Source organism: Sinocyclocheilus grahami, unplaced genomic scaffold (genome assembly GCF_001515645.1).
Source record: "Sinocyclocheilus grahami isolate Dianchi unplaced genomic scaffold, SAMN03320097.WGS_v1.1 scaffold964.1, whole genome shotgun sequence".
In the NCBI taxonomy this organism is placed as follows: Eukaryota; Metazoa; Chordata; class Actinopteri; order Cypriniformes; family Cyprinidae; genus Sinocyclocheilus; species Sinocyclocheilus grahami.
In genome coordinates, this window is record NW_015506143.1 from 376,338 (window position 1) to 401,883 (window position 25,546).

The following is a 25,546-nucleotide window of genomic DNA, read 5'->3' on the forward strand; positions in this document are numbered from 1 at the left end:
ATGTACAGAAAAACATGGACATATTAGGAATAGACTTTTGCGAAGAATGCTGAACTGTCTTCATGGTTTCATCACAAACTACTTTACCCTTGTAGTCCTCACATTCATGTCCTTATTTGGGACATTTGAACCAAGAGAAGCTAATGTATACATTTAAGCATGCATACTTCGCATATAAGTAAGACATATTTAAAACATAATATCAAGAGAGAGAGATGGATACAGAAGGGGGAATTCAGAGAGAATGCGTTGTATATATAAGAATGAGAGAGAGGGAGAAAAAGAAGGAGTAAGGCATGTCTGGAATCAACAGAAAGACAGAGAGTGTTTTCTAACAGCTATCTTTGTGTGTCCATCAGTTTAGAGCAGAGGGATGTTACAGGTGTGATGTACATCTCTGATCTATGCCACTGCATGTCTCGGGCAGGCAAGCATGGGCGCTGTACTAGTGCAGGATCTCTAGACAGCAGTATAGAAGTAAGTTTCTTTGCACCTTCTGTGCTTCATGGGTTAAAACAGTCCATTGTTTTTTTGCAACATATTTATTGATGCCTACGCTGCCTGCCTGCTCACATGCATGAACTACTCACTTGGGGCTTGCATGCATGTTTTTTTCAAACAGTCTTAATGTTCATGCAAGTCTATTCTTTCGGTTCTTTTTTAAAGGGGCTTTCACTTGTGTCTGTTTGATGGTTGATGAACCTCACACATACAGACTCAGATGCCTGGTGTCCCTGCGAGTCTCATCAGTTCATGCTGATCAGACCTTTGAAGACTGAGTCAAATGTGGATTTCAGTCTGGTTTTCGTTCACGCATTATATTGCATGCTTTTTTAATATTAATTTTGATAGATGATTTGAGTATTCATTCGAAGTGGATTGCTGCTTAGACCTCATCCGTTAAAATATCTAACATTGGGAATCAAACAATGTGATTACTCCAAAGAGCAATGCTTTGCATGTTAAAGATTTGTTCTTCTTAACTGTGTGCATGTGTGATATTATTTTCATAGATTTCAATATTTTAATATGAATAATCTACAACTCATCATCTTTTGGTTTCTACCCTACAAATGGAAGAATGTTACAGCAAATGCAGATACCCGTCCAAAGCTTAACATTTGTGTCTGCCCATTTTAGTACGAGCTGTTTTTGCAGCCCTTTTGAATTAGAACTATCTGAAGATAGTGCAAGGGTTATGAAATTAAGAATTCCTGTCCGAATATTTGGAAGCAGAATTAAGTAATGTATAGACCTAAACTTTTCAAATAGACCTGCCTTAAGAGGTTTGTTAAGCAATGGGATGTGCTTCTGTACTTTATTTGCAGATTTTCTACCAAGAGACAAGATTTCCCAAACAGGGAAGCCATTCCTGCTGAAAAGAGTCAGATTTGAGTCAGTTCTTTTCACTGAATTGGATTCATGTGGACCATGTGTTTTTTTCATTCATTAAAACTGTACCACAGAAGTGCATGTATTATAAACACAGGGCCGTTTATGCCAAAACAGTCCACTTATGCTGCTTTTCATTTGTAAACATGCTACTGGGCACACAGCACATAATTCTCACAGGAATTATGCATTTTATAGATGCCGTATGTGTTCATTTATAAAGTGGAAGAAAAAAATTAACACTTTCATTCACAGACAACTCAAACAATATAAAAAAAGTACAATGCAATGTCTTTAAATACCTTAAACAAAATTTGAATGTTGACATTTTGAGAAAATGAATACCGACACTTTGAAGGACAGTCAGCAATTTACTATCAGTTTCCTGTCAAAATGAAATTGAAGCGTGCATGTTCAGACTTTCATGGTGTCACCAAAACTCAGAGCTATCTGTCCCTGGGGCGGTACCTGTTCAGAAGGTACACTTTTGTACCTATTATTAGGTTCTGATATGTACACTTGAAGTACTAAGATGTACATACAGTATATACTAAGGTAACACTTTATTTCGATAGTCCACTTTAGACATTCTATTAACAGTAAGTAACTTTGCAACTACATGTCAACTAGCAGTTAGTAGAGTATTAGTAGACTGTCTGCTTAATATCTTCTAACACTTTATTTGTCAACTTATTCTACTAACTCTAAACCTACCCTAACAGTCTACTCTGAGAGTTAGTAGACATGTAGTTGCAAATTAATGAGAATTAGTTGACATGTAGTTACAAAGTTACTTATAGTTAGTAGAATGTCTAAAGTGGACTATCGAAATAAAGTGTAACCTATACGAATATGTAAAAACGAACCATTTAGGTACAAACATGTACCTTTTGAAAAGGTACTGCCCCAGTGACAGCTTGTGTACCTTTATTTCTGAGAGTGAAATCCACTATGTCTACAGCCTGCAGTGACAGCCTCACATTAACAGATCGTAGGAGTCATCTTGAAGCGCTACTTGCTGATTAAGGACCTTGTGAAGTAATCCCAGAAGGTGGTTGGGTTTAAAGCAACTGTAACAAAAAAAAAGAAGAGGCACTTCTTTTGGTCCAAAAAAGTTAAAAAGCCTTTATTCTAGGGCTGTCAATCGATTAAAATATTTAATTGCATGATTGTCATGAGTTAACTTGTGATTAATCGCAACTTAATCACAATTTTATCTGTTCTAAATGTACCTTAAATTACTATTTTTCAAGTTTTTAATACTCTAATCAACATTTTCAGATGACAGGGCACAAGGTATGGATGTGGCAGGTGTTGCTAAGTATCTGCTTGCAAGGTAGGCCATCTCAATGTGTGCCCCTTCATGTTTGAACCACCACTGCAGGGGACAGTCCTCTATGCCAATAGAGGGCTCTGCCTTGTAGCGCTCCACACATTTCTCAATACAGTCCTCTTCTTCATCAGATGAAGACTCTGGCACAGACTTGAGACATGATCTCTTCTTAGGTGGCTCAGTTGTCACTGGTTAATCTTGCTGTGCAAGCCCCCTCTCCCGGAGCAGGGCACAGATTGAACTCCACATCTCAGCTCTGTCAGCCCTGCTCAGACATTTGAGGTCCTTAAACCTAGGGTCCAGTGCTGTTGCAACCCTCAGCCATGTGATGTTGTTTTTTTCCTTCCGTTTGTCCATGTCTGTTGTGAAAGTTTCCTTAAACTTAACCATGTATGCTGGGTCATCTTCATCACACGTGATAGATGACACAACGCTGGCAGCACAAGTGAGCAAGAAACAAACTTCTCTCCTCCTAGAAGTTCACTCACATACCTGCAATAATAGAGAAAAGCACTTTAGTTAGACAATGAGTGTCTCACTCACTTTCAATGTCTCACTCTCACTGACACACACACAACACACTGTCAGAGACACGTCAGAACAACAGAGAAATCCACTCTTTATGATTTATATGACGATTTATAGGTGTGTGTTTCAATCTCTCACTGACACACGCACACACCTTTTGCCAAGGCGCTGTCAAACGGGCTGTTCTGGAGCGAAACTGTGATGGCTCGGTGGAGGCTGTGTGCAATGCAAGGCATATGCTCGAACGGGAGCTGCCTGGCCGCTGCAATCATGTTGTCAAACAGGAATCGTGCGCTGCATTAATCGTGCGTTAATAAAATGAGTGCCTTTAAAATGAGTTTAGTTTTTTTTGACAGCCCAACTTTATTCACATTCTGGCCATCTCAATAAACATTACAAATGGCTAAAACTCTGCACACTGCCTTCAGCCTTGTGTTAAAACATATAATAAACATATTTAATGTTTATTGAGATGGCCAGAATGTGAATAAAGGCTTTTTAACTTTTTTGGACCAGAAGAAGTGCCTTGGATTATTCTTTTTTGTAACCGCATACTGTCAGCTGCTAAAAAGGATTTAAAAAGGAAGCATTGAAGTGACTGATATACCCCCGGTTTCACAGACCAGGCTTAAGGCTAGTCCCAGACTAAAATGCATGTTTGAGCTGTCTTAACTAAAAATATCTTGCTCTGACAGATCTTACAATATGTCAGTGCAATTGATCTGTCTCAAGATGCACACCTGTAACGTTTTCTTCTAAGGCATTTTTATAAAAGCTGCTTAAATATCTTAATTATTTAAGACCTATAGTCCTGGCTTAAGCTAAGCCCTGTCTGTGAAACCGTGTCTTAACGGGCCTTAATGGAGGAAATGATTATGAAAATACATGTCTATACTTACTTCACTACTGCACATATTCACTTCAAAATCTAGTTGACTTAAAGTGTTTGGACGCTTTATTAGCGTAATTATTTATTATCGTCTTTCCTCACAGGGCTCCATCTTTAGCAGTCCTCCTCTGCGCCAGAGAGACCCTTCCTTCCAGGAGCATCTGTTCCCTGACAGACACAGCGCTACAGACTCCCTCCTTGGGTCACTCTTTGAGAGCATTCGGGTCAAGCCATCCGCCCTATCAGCACACCCCACTATAGCACCCAGCCAACACGGCCCGTATCTCTTCAAACAGCTTTCAGAGAACAGCACATGATCAGCAAACACAGCCCCTGCGCTATCAGCACGCTGGTGTGAGCTTCAGCCAAAAACAGCATCTGTGTTTAATGTCTCTCGCTCGCTCTTATTTCATTCTGCCTACGGGTGAATGTCACAAGATTAGAATAAGAATTTATATTTTGCATAAAGAATACCAAGGACCATTAAGATATATTGCATTGTTAATTTTTTTGCATTTTAAAGTTATAATAATAATAAAATTATTTGTATTATTATCAAATAGTTTTTAGTCTGTTCCTGGAAAACATAATAAAACAATGATATTTCAGTTAATATTAGCATACATTAAAAGCCAGTTACCATGCTGCACAAATATTTTTACGTTTAAATAATGCATAGTTGTTGTTTTTTTTCATATTGCAGTAGTAGTATGGTTCTAATAGCAATCGCAGTTTTGTATTTATTTATTGAGGATTTGAGAAGTGTGTATAATTGTGCTTAATATCAGCAAAAAATCTTAATAGTCCTAAATATGGGTTTTGTTGCCTTTATGCAAAATATGATATTTAATTTCCCGCCAGGTTTCTTGATTTCTTTGACTGGTTTCGTTAGGTTTGCCTGGCAGAGGTTATAAAAACAAACAAAAGAGTGGGTTTGCTTGTATTCAAACATTGACATTGTGACTGACATTCATTCAAACTAGCAGAATGACAGAGTAGATGTTCTAACGCTGTATTTGTTGTAGATGACAGTCTAAACGATCATTAATGAACGTGCCAATGACCGTTGCACCCTCTATGTTTCGTGTGTAGAACAGTAGTACAGTAGTGTAACTGAAAACATTGTAAGCAAAAAGCGATGTTATAGAATACTGTAAAAGATGTATTCACGACTTTTTGAGAACAATATCTTGGTCAGTTTGAGTGGAAGTCATATTTAAATAAGTATGCTAATAGAAACCTTCCGTTGTGATCTATTATAAAGCACAAATGCAGTATCATGTGGCACTTTGAACTGCTCAACTATACGGTGAACTTGTACAGCATCATATGAATCTTACAGACTTACAGTAAGGGTTTTGAGCAGATGTTAAAATATGTTTGCATGCCTGGAGTAATTTTTTAAATAACTGAACATGATTTTTTTTCGTTGGAGGAAACTCCTGGACTTCTGAGGGCCAGTGATGGAATTATTTTTCTATATTTTATGGATTGTTCTTGTTTGTTTTTAAGTGCAATATGTTTGTCATGATGACGTGGTCATGGCTGGAGCATCTTTACTATTACTTCATCATTGACGCGTGTTTGATGAGAATCTCTACGCCACTAAGTGATCGGCTAGGCTTTAACTGTGATTTGTTATTGATGTTGTTCTTGGGAGTGGCGTAGAGATTCTCATCAAACACGCGTCAAAGTGATCGGCTAGGCTTTAACTGTGATTTGTTATTGATGTTGTTCTTGGGTGTTTATTTATTATTGAAAATAAACCAGTGTTACCATGGCAATGAAGTGCAATCATGTAAAAAGTACTCTTCTTTTTTTTACTTTTAAACAACCAGGGGATTGTTTCAGGTGATATTATGCAAGCATCTGTATGTTTAGAGCAGGGCTGTCCAAACTGGGTCCTGGAGGGTTCTGCAGAGTTTAGCTCCAACTTGCCTCAACACACCTGCCTTCAAGTTTCTAGTATTTCTAGTAAGAGCTTGATCAGCTGGTTCAGGTGTGTTTAATTGGGGTTGGAGCTAAACTCTTCAGGACACCGGCCCTCCAGGACCGAGTTTGGGCACTCCTGGTTTAGAGGAATGTATATCTAGAAATGAACTTTTAGTTTGTGAAGTGAGGCAAATGAAAATGATTGTTGTAAAGATGCAATCTGATCAGATATATAAGCTGATATTTTTCGATTTGTTTTTCAGGATCAAAATTTTGTAACCTTTGCTTCGGAGCACGTCTTCATGACCCCAAAACAAAGCATTAGGTTTTCTTTTCAACTTATCACATATATTGAGTGCAATATTCATTCTGATATGCTGAAGTCAACACGAACAGACTAAACTAAAAACTAAACTAACCATGCTTACTTCGCTTAATACGTTCCTTGTGTTAAATTCAAAGCAAAAAGAGTTGCCTTCGTATTCTTCTTATTTTAAAAATCAGCTTGAAATCATCGCACTCTTTTATTTCTCAGCCTGATTTCCTTCAATCACCTGCCATTTTTACAGTCTGATAATTTCTTGATGGATGAAAGCAAATCCTCCCTTGCTTTTTTTCCATGTTTAATATCCTGTTTTGCTCAGCATTAACAAACCCATTTGACTTCATTGTGTTTCATGTTGACTTTAAGAAGAAGAAAATTTTTTAAAGATCTTGCATTTATATTACTTACAAAGTAACCATTTCCAAAGATTTTTGTTCTGCATAAAATATTAATATTCTGATATTTTGATTGACAGATGAAGGACTGAAGGTTCAAATGCACTGTCCACCGTGAGCTGATCAACACTCAGCCTTAACGCTTTTATTTCACTTTACCTCTCTTTCTTATTATTCTGTATATTTCTTATTCTCTTTTTATGCGTTTCATCATTTCTCGTGCTCGGCCTGTTGTTCTGTACTGTGTTGTGTGTTACTGCAGATAACTCATCCATGTAAAACGATCCTGTCCCACTATAGCCCATGTAAAGAGGGCTTGTGAAGACACATTTGAGCAGTAATAAATATATTAGGGAACCATTGTGTATATAGTGTGTACAGTATCCCGACTGCATAATGTGACGTCTATCTTTAAATGAGAGGTGTGTTCCCATCTGTTTTACTGTGCGTTACTGAAACTGTTGAGATCCTCTGTCTGGATGTTTTTCTCCTCACAGGCTGCTATCACACTGTCCCAATCAACCACTCTGAGAAATAGGTCACAATAAAGGGCATTGGTTTATTTGGTTGTTGTAGAACAGAGAATGCTTGTCTTTTGAGATTTTATTTTATGTGATGGTTATCTATGTCAGTGTACAGTCAATATAAAACTCAAACTGTGACGACATTCAGAACATAAAATAAAACAATTACATGATACGTATAGCTGACTGATCGGTTTGTTTGTTTTTAATCAGACAGTCCAAGCTAATTCCAAAGCATTCAGTAGTCTATCATTTAAATTATTTTTGATTTTGATATATTCACATTTAAAGAGATTGCAGATTTTAATTAAATATAAGCGAATGAGTACATTTCAAATGTGAGTCTTTTGTTTTGGTGGCATGTACGCACCGCAGGCTAAACATTGCTCATTCATCATGTATAGCAATTTATTGCGAATATAGAATATAGAATATTTTCATACTCATCTCCAGTGTTGGGGAAAGTTACTTTTAAAAGTAATGCATTACAATAATGCGTCACCCCCAATACTGCTCATCTCAACTGCAGATAAAAGCATGCAGCTTTTTCAGTGAGCAGGGCATTTCTAATGTGCTGTTGGCAGATAGTCTTATCCTCTGCTCACACAGGCCAGCCCTGGGAAACTGTCAAAAATACAGGAAAAACAGTGCCAGACGTTCACAGTTTAAAGCGCCAGCAATGCCTGTTTTGATGTACAGAAACATATGCAAGAAAAAACTCTAGTGGATGTACGTCTCAGCTTAAAGCCAGAATGATTATTACACTTCTCCAGTTGCTGTCAATCACATGCTAAAAGGTAAGTCTTACATCCGTTACTCACACAAAAATCTGTCTTATTCTAGTGCATTCAAACATTTTAAGAGAGACTTAAATGTCCAATTTTGTGGTCACATATGTACAGACATATCAAAAAGCTCATTCCTTTATATAAAGCAGCGAATATATTTTATTATTATTATGGCAGCCACAGTGTTCTTCAGTGCTGTTTATAATGTCTAGTCTGTCTAACCTTTTGAGATGTTTGACCTCTTTCATGTCACTGTTGGACAGTGTTTCTTAAACACACTATACACTGATGTCATATTTTGTAATATTTGATGTAACTTTGCACAGACAAGCTATTTTAACAATTTTATTTTAATGTTGGTTATAAATACCCAAGTCATTCACAAGCTGCTCAAAATGCTGTCCTTGACAAAGAATATAAGTGTTGTTTCCTACAATGGATTGTGGCTCATCCAGCTCTTTTGTTTTCTGTCTTACATCCGCTACTGTGTGAAAAACCTCTGTAAAGGATTCAGTGCATGAGTGAACTGACTGAAAGCGTCAACCTGAATGATGAACAATTTCAGACTTTTTGCAAGCCCGTTTGACTGATTAGATCACAAGAGTTTAATTTGGCATTCTTTTGGTACAAGTTTTAATCCCCTGTCCAATTCTGCTCCTCAAGGGCCGCTTTCCTGGAGTTTAGCTGCCTGGAAGTTTCTAGCGATCCTAAAGACTGATGTTGTGTTTGAAATCACCTCCTACCTCGTTCACTATTCCTTGCATTGGTCCACTAATGAAGGAGTGAATGAAAGCGAGTGAGTTAATTCGGACCCTGAGTATAGATTGTGCTTGCTGTTCAATAATCATTTCAAACTTAGCACGCTGGCAGCTCCAGTAGTAATTAACATATTTAATCTTGAACTCTGTCATGGAAACTAGCGTGTGTAAAACTCCATTAAACTATTAAATAATCAATTTAAAAGAATTGTATAGGGGTTTGATATTACACTGTAGCCACATTGGACCAGCGGTTTGGAAAATTAACACAGCTGCAGGCTTCATCCTCTGGTGAGACGCGGGAATTCTCTCGGCAAGTCCCTCACAGTGCATTATGGGTACACTCGTTATTGCGGTGCATTATGGGATTGAATGGTTTCACTATGGTTTCACATACCACTACAAATTGCTGCCCCCTCAAATATTGGCCTATTTAAGGCTATAGGAGGTGATTCCAAACACAGCCCCCTTGATTACCTTGGTCCAGGTGTGTTTAATTAGATTAATTAGCCAGAGCTAAACTCTGCTAGACAGAGGCCTTCCAGAAGCAGGATTGGACAACCCTGACCTAATGCACATATTAAACAGTTCACATTGCTTCACTTTCAGGTCTTTAGTATGTGCTCCGTTAAATATAGAGCTGTTTTACTAAAGATAAGGAGCTACCAAAGATGAGCATAACAGATATCCATCGCATATGCACATTGATATCTAAGAGTTTATTTTTCTTCTTCTTACTAACATCGAATAAAATGAATACAACTAGATAGGTTCACTGATTACTTCAAAGGTCCATAGATATTGCCATCAGTTCACACTGCTGTTAACACTTTATCCAATAAGAGGATGGGATGAGACATCCTCTTGTTTGTTTTCCGGGATTCCAGGTTTGTTCGTGCAATATTTGGCATAAAGCCAATAGACAGCATACATCACATGACTGCTGACATATTAACAGGGAAAATTAATTGCTATATGGTGATCGCTGTAGCCAGACAAGGATTTATCAAAAAGGTAAAAAGGGTCTAGCTATGCCCCTTAGCATCTATTTAAGCTAACAGAGCAATTTATAAGCATAATAATTCACAACTTGCCCTAAATACTGGATATATTCAAAGTTCTGGCATGAAACTCTAGATGGCACGGTCCGATAGGTCAAACTCAATCTGACCTAATGACATCATTATCACATGGCGCAGCTGATTGGTTCTTTTTGTATCAGCAGCCAGTGAGCTCGCTGCTCAACAGTGCTCGCTATATCAGTCACAGCGCTTCAGAAGCCCTCCACCTCCCCCAGCTCCACCTGTATAGATCTGCTACGGGGTGATCATGTATGTTATGGGGGTTATTCATGTTATATGTGCAGCAGCCGTATTCCTACATGCTCACAGCAGCATTTTGTGGATGCATTGGTAGCAGCAAGTCTCATTACTTGGGCTTAAAAAGGTTGGTGACCACTGCTCTAAAAATACGTCTTGCAGATGTAAATGCAGACGTCAAATAGTGATGTACGTGTGCTATCTGGGTATGTACTCCAAGACAATTGACCTATTGGTAAGCCCCACCTCTTTAGTTACTGTTGCTCCCTCGGACGGACAAATGGAGCTGCTCTTTGTAAGCTGTCTTACAGTGACAACTGTCAGTGTGAAAACCTTGTCCCACGGAGTTTTTGAACAATTTTGGACACAGAAGGGCCAACATTCAAGTGGGAATTAAAAATTGCCATGGAGGGATATATAAAATATTTTAAAATAAATACGGTGGGTAACTCGAAGCGAGGGTTTACAGATCACAATGCGAGAAGCCTCATGTTATGGTCGGTAGTCACGATTGCGGATGACAACATGCAGGGTCATCACTGTTCATGTATCGTAGGGTACGATTAAATTAATGTGCATTTAACCATTCTATTATGGAGATGCACTGAAATGTAGACCTTCGTTTATGTGTTTTTGACCAACAATGTACATAATGTGAGAACAGTTCGCTATTTAGGTTTGTACTTTCGCATGGAATCACTAACTTCAATGTTAGCTAGTTTCAGCCAGAGATACTTTGCTGAAGCACAAGATGACATTAACGTTCTGCTTGAGCAGATGAAAATTGTAACTTGATGAGAGCATGACAACCAGAAAATGAAAGTTTTGTCATCATTAGGATTGGGGTTGAATGCTTAGGGACATTTTGCTCTGTTTTGTTTGGGTTTAGGAAATGCAATAAAATAAATTATATTGCCCATCCTCTCAGGATACCTGGAATCACTGTTACAAAGACCCCAGGCACGTCGTTTTACTATTTTTGTAGAATAAACACCATCACACAGATGCAAGCTTCGGATCCTCCAGTGTTTTTTCTATGGCACTGAAACCTAAAGATGTCCAAGTTCCGCTCCCATGCATCTGATACTCAACTGCCATTGGCTCATCTGCGTTCGAGGGGAGGGGCTTACCGATAGGTCAATTGACTGACGCTACTCAGGCTTCAGATTTTTATTGCATGTAATGATGTCAATAACTCCCTGCTTCTGAAGACATGTGCTAAAGTATTTGTGGTTTCTTCACACACAGGATGCTATTCAGTTCAAGACTGACCCTTCTCTTGAGCTCGATCTTTGCACACATCAGTTCCCAGTCCTGCAGGTGCAAGACTTTACCGTCCCGAGGTCTGAGGGTGAACTGCAGCTCGCAGGGCCTGAGAACCGTCCCTCGTCTTCCTGCAGAAATCACAGAACTCCTGCTGCAGAACAACCTCCTCACCACCGTAACTCCTGGGCATTTAGACCAGCTCCACCACCTGCAGCTGGTCAACTTATCCGGGAACCCCTTCCACTGCGACTGCAGCATCCAGTACTTAAGACAATGGCTACAGAGGAATAAAGCCATCTCTGTGATGCCGGTGTGTGCCAGTCCTGCAGAACTAGCCCAAAGGTCCATCGATGAGCTCACTGATGCTGATTTCGAGTCTTATGTATCTGATCACTGCTTTGGGTGGGTTTATAATGCCATCTTATGCTTAATGCTTTGCTTTCTCATTGGTTTGCTGCTGTGGTGCATGCAACTGGCAAGAAACTCTACGTTTATTTTGGGAATCGATGAGAGACACACTGGATTTGAGGCAGAATCTCTTCGATCGCTCAAACCCAAACACAGAGCGAGGATGAGGTGCAGTATCGGGTCACTGAGCCCAGGAATCGATGACGTGGACAAGCCTTTACTCAACATGGACATCCTCCCTCAGATACTGGACGTGCTGCACAAGCAACACAACATTAAGATTAAAGTACCATGAAAAACTTAACTGTGTACTGATCCCTTCTAGTATATGATACACTTTAATTTTATAAGTAACTTGGACTGTCATATTGCGAAATTGTAAATCTTGCCAGTTTAGTATATATTTTGCTCTGTAAGGTGGATTTTATTTATTATATTATGTTCAAAAAAATAAATTAAAACAACCTCTAAGCCAAACAAAAGGTTTCAAGCGAATCATTATTATTAATTTCAACCTCAAGGCTGGTGAGGCTGTCTTTGGGACACGGTTGTTAAAAAGGGCCCAGTTGTTAAAAAAGTTAAATCTGAATAAGAATGATCTGGATTTGGAAATCCCAGTTTTGCTATATTGGATCAGGTAATCCATCTTACTTTTGTGCCAGTTTATCCAAAGCAACATTGGACTGGACCCTGATCAAGATACACACTTCTTCTGATTGCCAAATCCAGATAAGACTAAAATTGAAAATAAAAATAGAGAAGAGACATAAGGAATGAAATTTATGGAACCATTTGCATATTCAGCAGATCTACACCTGAGGGTAGCCGGGTTAGACTCTCACTGGTGAGACTGCAGGTGGTTCCAGGGATTGCCGGGAACTGTTATGGAGATTCTATAGTGTGTAGAGAATTTCTGACTTAAACAAAATACATATTGTGTGTTTGAGTGGTCCAGACGCTACACTTCCTTCTGCTGACCAGCTTTTTGAAGATGCTGATTTAATTTTCCAGCAGGATTTGGCACCTGCCCACACTGCCAAAAGCACCAAAAGTTGGTTAAATGACCATGGTGTTGGTGTGCTTGACTGGCCAGCAAACTCACCAGACCTGAACCCCATAGAGAATCTATGGGGTATTGTCAAGAGGAAAATGAGAAACAAGAGACCAAAAAATGCAGATGAGTTGAAGGCCACTGTCAAAGAAACCTGGGCTTCCATACCACCTCAGCAGTGCCACAAACTGATCACCTCCATGCCATGCCGAATTGAGGCAGTAATTAAAGCAAAAGGAGCCCCTACCAAGTATTGAGTACATGTACAGTAAATGAACATACTTTCCAGAAGGCCAACAATTCACTAAAAATGTTTTTTATGAAGTATTCTAATTTGTTGAGATAGTGAATTGGTGGGTTTTTGTTAAATGTGAGCCAAAATCATCACAATTAAAAGAACCAAAGACTTAAACTACTTCAGTCTGTGTGCATTGAATTTATTTAATACACGAGTTTCACAATTTGAGTTGAATTACTGAAATAAATTAACTTTTCCACGACATTCTAATTTATTGAGATGCACCTGTATTACTCTTATCTATATGATCAAAAATGACAGAGTATTTTAAGTTCAAGTGAGCGCAGCGGCGCCTCCATCTGTCCTGCAGTGAGCTACTGTTCAGCTTCCACACAAGACACTTGAACAGCACACATTTCTCGTTCATGTAATGTTGCTAATACTTACATATTTCAGATGATAAGCCATATTTGTGGTCGATGAATGATAGGCGAGCTTTTGGATGTCCTGTCCGATGTACTGTATTACCATAGACTAGCCGTTAACGATCTGTTAGTCACGGACTGAGTGACTTTGCCTGTGGATTTTTTTTTTCTGCGACTAAGCGACTAATACAGTTTTGGTCGATCAAGCTTCTTCTGGTCGACTAATGATTAGTTGATTATTAGGGGGCTGCCCTACTAAACAGGGTAGCCAGCCCTGCTCCTGGTGAGATACCTTTCTGCAAGTGACGGGTCATAAATGATTGTTCTTTGCTTCTGTCACATAAAAAATGAACGAAAGACTCGAAAGGTAAAGTAATTTTTTTTTCCTGTAAATTATCTTTAGCTGCATTATAATGATTTGTTAATTCGGAATATGATCTAGATTGTGTAGGTGGATTTATTTGCGGAATTTGGCTGTTAATGGTATAACACAGGGGTCACCAAACTTGGTCCTGGAGGGCCAAGGAGGGTCCTGCATAGTTTAGCTCCAATCCTAATCAAACACACCTGAACCAGCTAATCAAGGTCTTGCCAGGTATACTAGAAACTTCCAGACAGGTGTGTTGAGGCAAGTTGGAGCTAAACTCTGCAGGACACCGGCCCTCCAGGACCAAGTCTGGTGACCCCTGGAATAACATCACTTAAATGAACGAAATAGCTTGAATAAAAATGTATTTTGATGAACAAGATCGAACTGAGAAAGTCAGTAAAATGATCCGAACTGCCCATCAGTACTTCCTGCAAACTTCTGCTCCAATTCTGTACCAACAGACCTGTCTGTTATTTTCAAGTATATTTTCATGTGTTTGATTAGGATAGGATAGTAGCGCTACAAGATGGAAGCCAACCAGAAGCAGGACTAGCCATCTTTGACTTAGAAAATCCACAAAAGTTGTTTTTTTGTATTTGGCACCAAACCCTGGGACACACCGGGCCTGTTCCAATACCCACACTTGACCACTTGTCTACTTACATGACATATTTTTTTTCAGTACTTGGTTAAAGTGTTCAGGTGGGTGTGAAAACCACAAGTGTGTGTGGTTCTAGTTAAGTGATAAAAAAACTGTTGCAAATTCTTTACAAAATAAGCATTACAAGCCTACTTTCTCTGCACCAATACACTTATTTTTTTTGCTACCAATACATTATACCACCAAAATATATGTAATAGCTAAATAATAATATAAATTTTTCAACTCATAAACACATAATTAGACAAAGACAAATATTATTGTTATATCCACCTTAATCTTCAACATGGAAGTAAGCCTATGCGTGAGACTTCCGGTTCATTAGCCACTGTAGGGAAATAACGAGAGGATTGACAACGTGTAAGCCTGTCACGATAACAACTTTTTGTTGTGCGATATATTGCCCCAGAAATAATTGTGATAAGCGATATTATTGTCATTTTAAAGACCATTTTATGCCACTGAATCATAATGTAACAGCATAATAATTCAAGAAGGCCTACACACTTCCAAATGACAACAAACTTTTAATTTTTTAAGAATATTTAGATCATGGAGATTAAGTATCAAAATATTAGATACCTTAAAAAACCTGAATAAATAGTAAATATAAATTTTTTAACAAAAAGTGCAGAGTAACAAGTAGAAAAAAAGAAAAATGCACAAAGAACTTGTATGGAGATTTTTCCCTGACCTTCTTTTCTCTGTAAATTAAGGGTGCACACACGATTGCTGAAAAACACAATCACTACTTCGCAGTCAGATGTCCATATGCACAAAGGCACAGATCCCTAAACAAGGGATTGCAGATGAAACTTTTTTTGCAGAAGCATTTTTTTAAATTTGAACAAGCACCTCATAACTACACGTTATGTACGAGAAGCTGCAAAAGACACAGGCGCAAGTGGAATGTCCAAAACATAGTGACATTTTTTAAGTAAATATAATGTGCGATATATTACGTCACCAAAAATTATTGAGGTCATGTACATATATTGCGCGATAAGTCGATATATTGATTATTGCGACAGGCCTAACAACATGCAGTAAATGGTCAAATTGTTTGCACTACAAACCAGTGTTTTCATAATTAGGATAATACATTAAAATAACGGTAATTTGCAATATCAAGCAGCAAAACAAGCTGTTTTGTACAGCTAAAAATAGCTGGAAACAAGAGACCGGAAGCCAGACCCATAAAATTTACAAATGGGCACATCCGCTCTTATGGGAAAAATAAGGTGGATAGACTTTTATTTGTTGCCATCTGAAATGGATTTGAGTGATTGCATTGTAAATGACCCCAAATGCATCTGAGGGTACATTTACACCTGGGCCCGTATGTATAAAACTTCTCAGAAATGCTCTTAAGAATAGTCTAAGCTTTGACTTGTGTCAAAAAAATCTTAGTAAAAAGTAGGACTTTTATAAAGAAGCTAAAAGCAGCTTTCAGTAAAGTCTAAGACTGATTGTTAAGTGTTGACTGAGTGTTGTGAACTAAGCACTACAATGATGTCAACACAAAATGGCCGACCTCAACCTCTGAATCAGCCAATAGTGAGCCTGCTCATGTAAAGTCACAGCAGCACAACACTAATCATTTAATGTCACTACAATAAAATAATTTAATTAAGACACTGAAATATTTTAATATTTAAATGCATTTTTTTTTTAAATGCTTTGCATTGTGCAAAATTATCACAAATTATTACTGATGCTTCGTTTTCTATTGGTATGTCTCCTCGTTTACAATTGGAGCAATGATGTGAACATGATTTCAACCAGTGGCTCCAACAACTCCATGAAAGCCCACAATCCTCATAAAAGTGGCTTGTATTTGCAGTATGGTTTGGCGGTCAGTCGCAAAGTTAATTAATTGCCATATAGTAGTGGCCAAAAGTGAAGTCCGGACAAGGAAATTTCACCCTTAATTAAAAAAAATTAATAAATGAATGTTCAAGATTTTGTAAGCATATTGCATAGTTGCTTAGAGTCAGTTGTTTTATTTGTGATAATAATGCAATGAAACATGCCAAATTGTGCGGTCATAATTTTTGGCATGCTGTCATACAAAGAAATTATGAACACATGCAAAAACAAGAGGACCTATTAAATATTAATAACTTATTTTGTAGTCAGTGTGCCAGTGTTGCCAATTTAGTCATTTTTGTCACTACACTTCCTCATCCCTTTAGAGAGATTTTTTCAAAAGCAACAAAATCAGTTTCTTGGACAAACCGTATCTACATTCCGAGACTCTCCCATGACGTAATAAAGGCAAGTTCACTGATCTATATAAATATAAATATAGATCAGTGAACTCACCTTTATGAGGTCATCTAGCAACATTAAGTGACCAGTTTTAGCTACTTTCGATTGAAATAAGTTGGCAACACTGGTCAGTGTTTTTTCCCCCTTTGTATTTTAATGGTTTAAGTGAAATGTGGGGTCATTAAAAAAAAAATCCACACATCACTTTTGGCCACTGTTGTGTTTGGTGGGGTTAGTGCCACAATATTTAAGACCCTGCTTACCGTGTCATGCTGCATTTTTCCTATTTTACAGCCAAATTTTTTTTATTACATATCTGCAGTTAGAGCATTGACTTGAGTGGAAGAGATTATTAAATTTCTTACTTTGTCAGTTGACAATCAAGTTTGTATCATTTTATCAACTCCATATCATCATATAACTCCAATACGTCATATCTTCGCTGGAAAGTGTTTGTTTCCTCCTCTGTGCTGCCATCTTGTTACTCCTAACTAGGTTAGGAGACCTCTTCAGCTCTCTTAAATAATTTAGGAGCTGGGACCTAGTCTTAACACTTAGGAACCTTTATGAATCACTCTTATTCTTAAGTCTAGGAATAAGAGTACAATGACATAATTCTAAGAATTTTGACACACTTAGGACTAAAATTTTACTCTGAGCGGCTTTATACATATGGCCCCTGGACTTTTATGTTTGGATAAATATCCGATCAGTGAAAATGTACAATGTAGCCAAGTGTAAACAGGCCCACGCTGTCATTTCATCTGGAATACACTCAAGAAGCAGGCATATGCAAGAGTGTATCTCTTCTCTCTCCTTTCCATTTAGACTTTCCTATTTCAATAAAATGGCTAAATAAAACCTCTTTAGATGCTAAATTTTCCCCTTTTCTTCACAGAATAAACATTAAAACAATCTTAGAACACTATAACACAATGCTTTGATGCATTAACACATTCTGAACACTAAGTAATAAGCAGCCTAATTACAGAGTTACTGGAACCATCATCCTGTTTACTTCTTGCACTAAAGAATGTTTCTTGAAGTGTGTGTATATGGGATTTAGACTAGTACAGGTGCATCTCAATAAATTAGAATGTCATGGAAAAGTTCATTTCAGTAATTCAACTCAAATTGTGAAACTTGTGTATTAAATAAATTCAATGCACACAGACTGAAGTAGTTTAAGTCTTTTGTTCTTTTAATTGTGATGATTTTGGCTCACATTTAACAAACCCACCAATTCGTTTTTAGTGAATTGTTGGCCTTCTGGAAAGTATGTTCATTTACTGTACATGTACTCAATACTTGGTAGGGGCCCATTTTGCTTTAATTACTGCCTCAATTCGGCGTGGCATGGAGGTGATCAGTTTGTGGCACACTAAAAGAACAACAATCAGCTTGTTTCAAATCATGAACTTACCCTTTAATCTATAACACAGTCCTTTAACTCTGCTGTTTTTAAAAGCTCCTTAAAGGACCTGTTTGCTGTTAATGCTCTTGAACCTGAAGCTGTAAGCTTGGTTTACTTTTTTCAACACCTCACTTGAAACCCCGTCACATATGTCACGTTGTTTTGGACATCGGAACAGGTCTTTGTGTCTATGCTGACAGGCAGTACATTACAGTATGCATCTTACGGCTATGCAGGAGTTCAAAAGGTGTAGCCATGTGGTATGGTAGCATGTGGTGTTGCCCAGAAATTTTGCAGTAATTTTGTAACAGTTGATTTACTGCCCCATTAGCTTGTGGGCAATACTGTTGCCTATATATTGGAATGCACATATTGGATATCATCAAAAGTCAGCAAAAGACAATTGTGTGGATTGTCTTATCTCCTGAAGATTAGTTCATTCAATCCCTTGGTGCCTTTCTTTAGCTAAATTGACAAATTTTGCGCATAGTGCTAATATTTCCACTAAACAGTGGTCACCCTGCACAATTTTATAGTCCCACAATGAATATTTCACGTCTGATGTGAAAGTTAGGTTCTAGTTCTTTGCACCACCTTTTTGTCTTTACCAATGTTTCTCTGTCTGTGTGTGAAGTTGGGCTAACAGAAGGCAGGTCTCTGATGCAGCGATGAGCTCAGAGATAGACAAGTGAGAAACAGTGGCGACAATTTCTGGTTCGTCTGTTACATCACCTATCTCAGGCAAAGGGAATCAAATTGATGCCTCCTTGTTTCCTCGCTCCTCCATCCTCCAGCCTGTGACCCAGAAACCGATCAAAGTTAGCCATCTTGAAGGACATCTCAAACCTTTCATTGCACCATGAGGAGGCGAGGAGTGAGGAAGCTTCCAGAGGAGCTGTGAGCAAAGAGGCACAGGTGTATCCTATGCAGAAGTCTTTCTTGTCAAAAAAGTCGTCGCCATTATTTATATAGCTCTTTTTACAATGCAGATTGTGTCAAAGCAGCTTTACAGTATTAAAAAAGGGAAATAGTCTGGCATTCTCCTCTGGCCAGATGAGAACAGCAGTTTAATTCTAGGTTGCAACAAAGTCAGATTGTGCAGAGGACTCATCTGGTTCCCAACCTGATGCACATATAAATTCTCCTCCCCCTTTCACATCTATCAAAATAATCAGAATTTGTTTTACCTTTGCAGTTTCAATAAACCATACATCTCATGTAATGAATGTCTTAAATAACCAACCTTCAACAACATCCCCTCAGATCCTCTGAGTGCAGCTGATGACGCTTGAGTGATCAAGAATATTCCAATGTACAAATGATCTTTCCTTCGATTCCTCTGTCCTCATTTTGTTTCCTTGCATCCTTTTCTCATATACCAGGGAAGGGGAGCTGAGACACAGGGAAAGGAAGCGACTAAAGGAAATGAGGATGCACAAATAAGAAATGAGAAGTACTTTCTTTCACCTGGAGGAAGTGTTTAGGTGTGGAATGCTACTATGCACTCAGTACTGCTTTTGATACTATTGACCACAACACTGTATTTATCTGACTGTATTTATAATTGTAGTTATCACTTTGAAGTAATAAACGAAGAGGTGTCATATCAATCACAAGATCAGCATGGAGTGCCACAAGGCTCAGTACTAGGATTGCTGCTGTTCACCTTGTACATGCAACAGTTTTGGAGATATCATTAAGAAACATGGAGCTGGTTTTCATTGTTACGCTGACGAGACAAGGTTTCATATTTCCTCTAGGCCAGATTAAACCTGCCAATTCATAAAGCTAATGCAATGCAGTTGATAATAAACACTAGATGACTTGTAACTTACAACTGCTTTAAAATGTCCATCATGTGTTTTAATTTGCATGCAACAAAGAATTTGGTTTGATGCACCGGTTTCTGTGAAGATGAATGTCAGATGTTTGCTAAATGTTCTGTTTTCCCACAGGAATGGCATACAGCTGTAGCTGACGGACATGCTGGCTGTGTTGGCTCAGCAACATGAACATAAAGGCTGCTGTCACAAGTTTGCCACAGGCCTTTATCATTTTATCCTGCAGCGGGTGTTTCATTGTGATGCCTCTGTACAGTCCATACCTGTGATGTATCTAAAATAATCTAATTTTCTAAGAATATTCTAAGAAGATAATCTCAAATTTCTGCTGCACTTAAGGTTCCTAAGAGCACAGTGGCCTCCATAATCCTTAAATGGAAGACGTTTGGGACGACCAGAACCCTTCCTAGAGCTGGCCGTCCGGCAAAACTGAGCTATCGGGGGAGAAGAGCCTTGGTGAGAGAGGTAAAGAAGAACCCAAAGATCACTGTGGCTGAGCTCCAGAGATGCAGTCGGGAGATGGGAGAAAACTAAGAGCTCTCCTAAATATCAGTATTTATATTATATTAAGCTTTTAGCTAAGTTTTCTCTTAAAACCTATTCACAAAGCTGCTGAGACAAACTTATACTAAGGAACAATACTCAAAGGTAAAACAATAAAAATGTTAATTGCCAAATTCAAAAAGATTTTAAAATGCAGTCTAAGTGTCTAATTAAACAAGTATGTTCAGCAAATTGTCAGCCTCTTACATGTATGCTTCTCATAACAATTGGCAGATATGCATATAAACAGCCTTTTAATTAACAGAGTAGAATAATCGTGGCTGATAGTAAGACATGCAAACGTAAAAGAAAACCAAACTGGACGCAAGAACAGCTGTTACATCTTGCCCAACTGGTTAATGAAAACAAGGATATAAAAGTAAATTTGGAGTTGGGATAACCTCCAAAACCAAAGGTGATACCTTTTTAAAAGCCCATTATCATCAAATGTTTCTAAAATGTTTAAGTTCCGAGCCAGATTGCTGGCAACAGCCATTTTAGGATAGTTTGTGATTTGGTCTTAGTGACTTAGGACTCCTCTTCACTGCTCCTAACGTTTCACAGATTTAGGAGCTAGTTTTAGTGCTAAAACACTTTTTAATTTTTTACTTTTTAAGAATTTTGAGTTATGAGCTACTTTTAGCCTTAAGATGTTTTGTGAATAAGGGCCCCGGCATCTAGTGGCTAAATACCTCTGCAGACACAAGCACTTTTCAATTCAGTAGTTTCACTACTAAAAAAAATACATTTACTGACAAAATGCTAAATTAAGTAGTTAAACTAAAATGCTGCTGGGCTGCTTCACAAAACCCTGTACGGAATGGTTTTTATGTTTTGTCCAGCTCCTGTCCTGTCCCGTAAGATTGTCACGCTGTGCCAAAAGGCTATTTCCAGCCCTGTAAACATTTACTATCTGCTCAATAAACCAATAACACAAATAGGGTTCTGTATATTAGAGACATTACATATATTTAAGCAAATTTTCTTTTCTTTTTTTTTTTTTTTTTTTAGGTATGTACACTTAGTATTGTACATTTCTTCCTCCAGTATCTAGCAATTCAAAACTTGTCCCACAGGAGTGCATATGCAATCACCCATACCCTCTTTATCTTACCATCACTCTGCAATAATGGCACAGAAAAATGCCAAATAAATGCTCATAAGTTTTTTTTTTTCTACTGGAAGTTTAGATATCTACTTGCCCTGCCTGCATTTTCACTTATTACAACATTCATTATTTAATATTTAAAATATTTTATGTAATTATAAAGAACTCATTAAAAAAAATTCTAATCATTTAACATTAATTTGTCATAAGACGTTTTCTTTACAAAAAAAAAAAACTGCAATAACGACTGGACATTACACAGCTTAAATACATTTCTAATTGCTGGATGACAGAGCAGATGAAATGGCATGAATTTGCCATGCAATTAGATATGTTTTGCTCTTAATTTGTGTAGACGGTTTGTCTGCAACAACACTTAAACTGTTAGTATCTTTAACCTGATGAATTTAGATGCAAAATTCTCTTTTTGCTTCTGTCCAGTTTAAATGTGGATTAATCTTTTCAGTGCATGTTAACTACTGAATGGGCCAATTGTGTCTGATGTAGCTGCTCATATCATTGAATAGTGAACAGTAGCTTTTTTTTTATTTTATTTTTATAAATACACTTGTGGAAGAAAAAAAAAAAGTTCTTTCCAAATTTCAGCCCCAATTAATACCAAATGCCCATTTGGAGTGAAAGTCAACCATTTCATTTTTTCTAGGTAATAAAAATCATGAACGCAGGCAGATTCCTCATCCTCCTCAAACTTTATTGACAGCTTAAAATTACATATCTATGTTCTAGGACTTAAGTTGCAATTTACTTCGGACTTAAAAACTGAGTACAAGCAATGATATTCTTACAGTAGTCCAAGTGATATTGTACAAAAATATCTGATTTCTGTGAAAACATTCTTTTTTGCAAATTGTTGCTAATTTCACGTCTCTCTATTTTACTGGATAATTGAAGGTAGAAAGGACTAAAATTACTCTGTAGTGTTCAGCATTAACAAGCACTGTTTGCTGAACCCGCAAACATGACTTTTTAGGAAAAAAAAGTCAAACAAAATAAAAAATCTAAATGTATGATTTCTGAAAGTGAAATTAATTCAAATATTCCATTATAACATTTTCTTAGGAGACGCACACACTTTGATGTGAGCTACTAGTGGGCACCAGATCATGATGATATTAATAACTTCCTGCGATGAAAATGGTCTCTTAAGCCTGCGTTCACTTTTCTCCATATAACCACAAAACAAAACACCAGAATTGAGCCTTCGCCTGACTTCTCTCTTACATTTGAGCTAAGGTTCACTTTCGTGAGCCCAGAGGTTCCCTGTGGCGTGGGATGTCCCAGTAATGGATCTTTTCACCAGTGGCATGGAAAGGGGTTCCTTAAAGCGTCATACATTTCACCTCTACCTAAATAAACATTTAATTTTAAACGCAATATGATTTTTTTTTTTTTTACCCCTTTTCTTCATAAAGGAAAAACAAAACTCAAAGCTGCTCACTGGCCTGGGAAAGGCCTCTGTTTGCCAGCCTTTGGCCAATGAAGAGGATTCAGAGAAGAGAAACAACCATCAATCAGGAAAGGAGGGGCGACAGAGGAAGGAAGTTACGCAGATGCTTCAATGGTGCATTCTCTCGCCAGGTGACCGGTCTTGCCGCAGTTGTAGCAGTTCACCTCAGTCGCCTTGCTGCACTGCACTGCCACGTGACCAATCTCACCACACCTGCAAACCAACACGCATTTTAGTTTCCCGCTGAACTCAAAGCCTGCATCCAGCATTCTGCCCTGTACTTAATTGTCGTAATGGTAGTAGTCATTTAGGTAACACTTTATTTTAAGGTGCCCTTGTTACATGTTACATGTACTTACTATTATAATAACAATAAATTATGCATAATTACATGCAAGTAACCCCAAGCCAAACCCTATTAACCCGAACCATATAGTAAGTACATGTAGTTAATTAACATTACTCAGTACTTAAATGTATAATTACAATGTTTTTTGAATGAATTATACAACTTTTTTGGGGGGGGATATGCCGGTATCAAATTTTCATGTTGCGATTAATTGATAATACTTTTAATCACAGTAGATTAAAGTGCAAAATAATTATAAAGACCAATAGGTATCACTTTACAATAAGATCTCATTAGTAGTTAATGCATTAACATTCACAATGAGCAATAGCTACATTTGCTACAGAAGTTATTAATCTTTGTTTAAAACAAATACAACTCTTAGTTCATATTAGCTCATTAAATAAATAAGTTGCAACTTTTGATTAGGGGTGTCCCCGACTAAGGATTTTCATTGTCGAATCGGAATTTTCGAATCTTGCCGATAGTCGACTGATAGTTTTGGGGGCGATTAAAAGGTAGTTAACACCCAAAAATTTAAATTAGCCCACAAATTACTCACCCTCAAGGCATCCTAGGTGTATATGACTTTCTTTTTTCTTTTTTAATGTAATAATCACTTTAATCTAGCTTGCGCTCACTGCTGTAAATGGAAGCAGCTCCGGGCACATGACGTATGAGGTCAGCTTTGTGCATGCGCCGCTCAGAAGTGACGAACGCGGAAGCGCAGAGGAGAGATCAAAAGAAAACAACGGTCACTTATTAGAAGTACAAAACAAGGATTTGTAAAGAAGAATGTCGGAGGATTTCGATCTAAGCCAAGAGGAGAGTGGTTTTCCTTTGCTAAAGTAAGGAAACTTAGCTTCCTTTGCTCCTGTAAACAAACGTTGGTTTTCACGAGACTCACATGCGCAGCGCTGACCTCATACGTCATCCGCCCAGAACTGCTTCCGTGTTCAACTGTTGGCGCAAGCTACATTAAAGTGATTATTATGTTTTGAATATGGATATTTTTCTTACAAAAACGCATCGATTCGCTACAGGAGGCCTTTCTTCACCCCCCGGAGCCGTGTGAGACTTTTTTTTATGGATGGGCACTTTTTATTTAACTTCTTTTGGACTGATGCATGCAACACCCGCTGAGTGGCATTAAACGGCTTGAAAGATTAAAGACAATTGTTTATATAACTCTGACTGGATTCGTCTGAAAGAAGAAAGTCATATACACCTAGGATGACTTGAGGGCGAGTAATTTGTGGGCTAATTTAAATTTTTGGGTGAACTAACCCTTTAAACATCAGTGAAACCCTAAGAATTCACAACTTTTTTTTTCAATAGTGCTCTCATTATAACATTACGTTTATAACAGCAGTTATTAATATTCTGCATTTATTTTTTGAGCTGCGCGTGCTGAAGATGACCAGTAGAATGAAGCAGCAGGTTTTTAATCAATGGGATTTAACTCATTTATCTCATATAGAATACGCTTTGTTATTTATACAACATAACGTTAATATTACGACTTATAGGCTATCTGCACAAAATGCCCCGAATACACATGAACGTGTCTGCACGGCTCTGAATGAACTCCTGTAACAACGTGCAGAAACACAGCAACTAAACTCAAAAAATTCACAGCGTTTTATTGTAATAGTGTTCTCATTATAATGTTATGTATATGACAGTACCAGTCATAGTTATTAATATACTGCATTGTTGTTTGTCCTGCTCGCACTGCGCACTAAAGAGATAATCACAGCAGTACTACAATGAAGCGCTTGACTCAACCAAATGCATCTTATACAAGATAAATAATATATACACGATATATATAAACCAGTTGAAATGTTTTAAAATCACTTGTACCCTACCTGATCAAAAAAATCCAGTCTTTCACTCTGTGTCAGTTTGAGTCTTGTTAAAGTTTTAAATCCCTGCCGCCAAGATGCT

The 25,546-nt window shown here is 37.8% G+C and overlaps 3 protein-coding genes across 8 annotated transcripts in view; 2 read left to right on the top strand and 1 right to left on the bottom strand.

Annotated features, from left to right (window-relative positions):
• Window positions 1-4,639, top strand: part of LOC107564797 (IQ motif and SEC7 domain-containing protein 1-like) — an 81,028-nt gene extending 76,389 nt beyond the window's left edge. For all 5 annotated transcript variants that reach the window (XM_016249954.1, XM_016249959.1, XM_016249957.1 and 2 more), the window contains one exon: window positions 4,247-4,639. In XM_016249954.1, the coding sequence (XP_016105440.1) occupies window positions 4,247-4,260 (14 nt within the window). In that variant the 3' untranslated portion in view covers window positions 4,261-4,639. The remainder of the gene's footprint in view (window positions 1-4,246) is intronic.
• A 3,283-nt stretch (window positions 4,640-7,922) lies between these two features.
• Window positions 7,923-20,474, top strand: LOC107564798 (platelet glycoprotein IX-like). 2 transcript variants are annotated; one of them, XM_016249961.1, is made up of 3 exons: window positions 7,923-8,115; window positions 11,432-11,851; window positions 19,670-20,474. In XM_016249961.1, the coding sequence occupies exons 2-3, from the start codon at window positions 11,433-11,435 to the stop codon at window positions 19,728-19,730; spliced, it is 480 nt and encodes a 159-aa protein (XP_016105447.1). In that variant the 5' UTR covers window positions 7,923-8,115; window position 11,432; the 3' UTR covers window positions 19,731-20,474. The 2 variants fall into 2 exon arrangements, with proteins under 2 accessions (XP_016105447.1, XP_016105446.1); XM_016249960.1 differs by lacking the exon at window positions 19,670-20,474 and having other exon boundaries at window positions 7,925-8,115; window positions 11,432-12,300.
• A 1,996-nt stretch (window positions 20,475-22,470) lies between these two features.
• Window positions 22,471-25,546, bottom strand: part of LOC107564799 (cellular nucleic acid-binding protein-like) — a 16,178-nt gene continuing 13,102 nt past the window's right edge. Inside the window, exon 5 of the mRNA XM_016249962.1 lies at window positions 22,471-23,460. Within this exon, the coding sequence (XP_016105448.1) occupies window positions 23,343-23,460 (118 nt within the window). The 3' untranslated portion in view covers window positions 22,471-23,342. The remainder of the gene's footprint in view (window positions 23,461-25,546) is intronic.

Bases quoted from the DNA above. Each gene is read 5' to 3' on its own strand.
- LOC107564798 (XM_016249960.1), top strand. From the start codon at position 11,433: ATGCTATTCAGTTCAAGACTGACCCTTCTCTTGAGCTCGATCTTTGCA.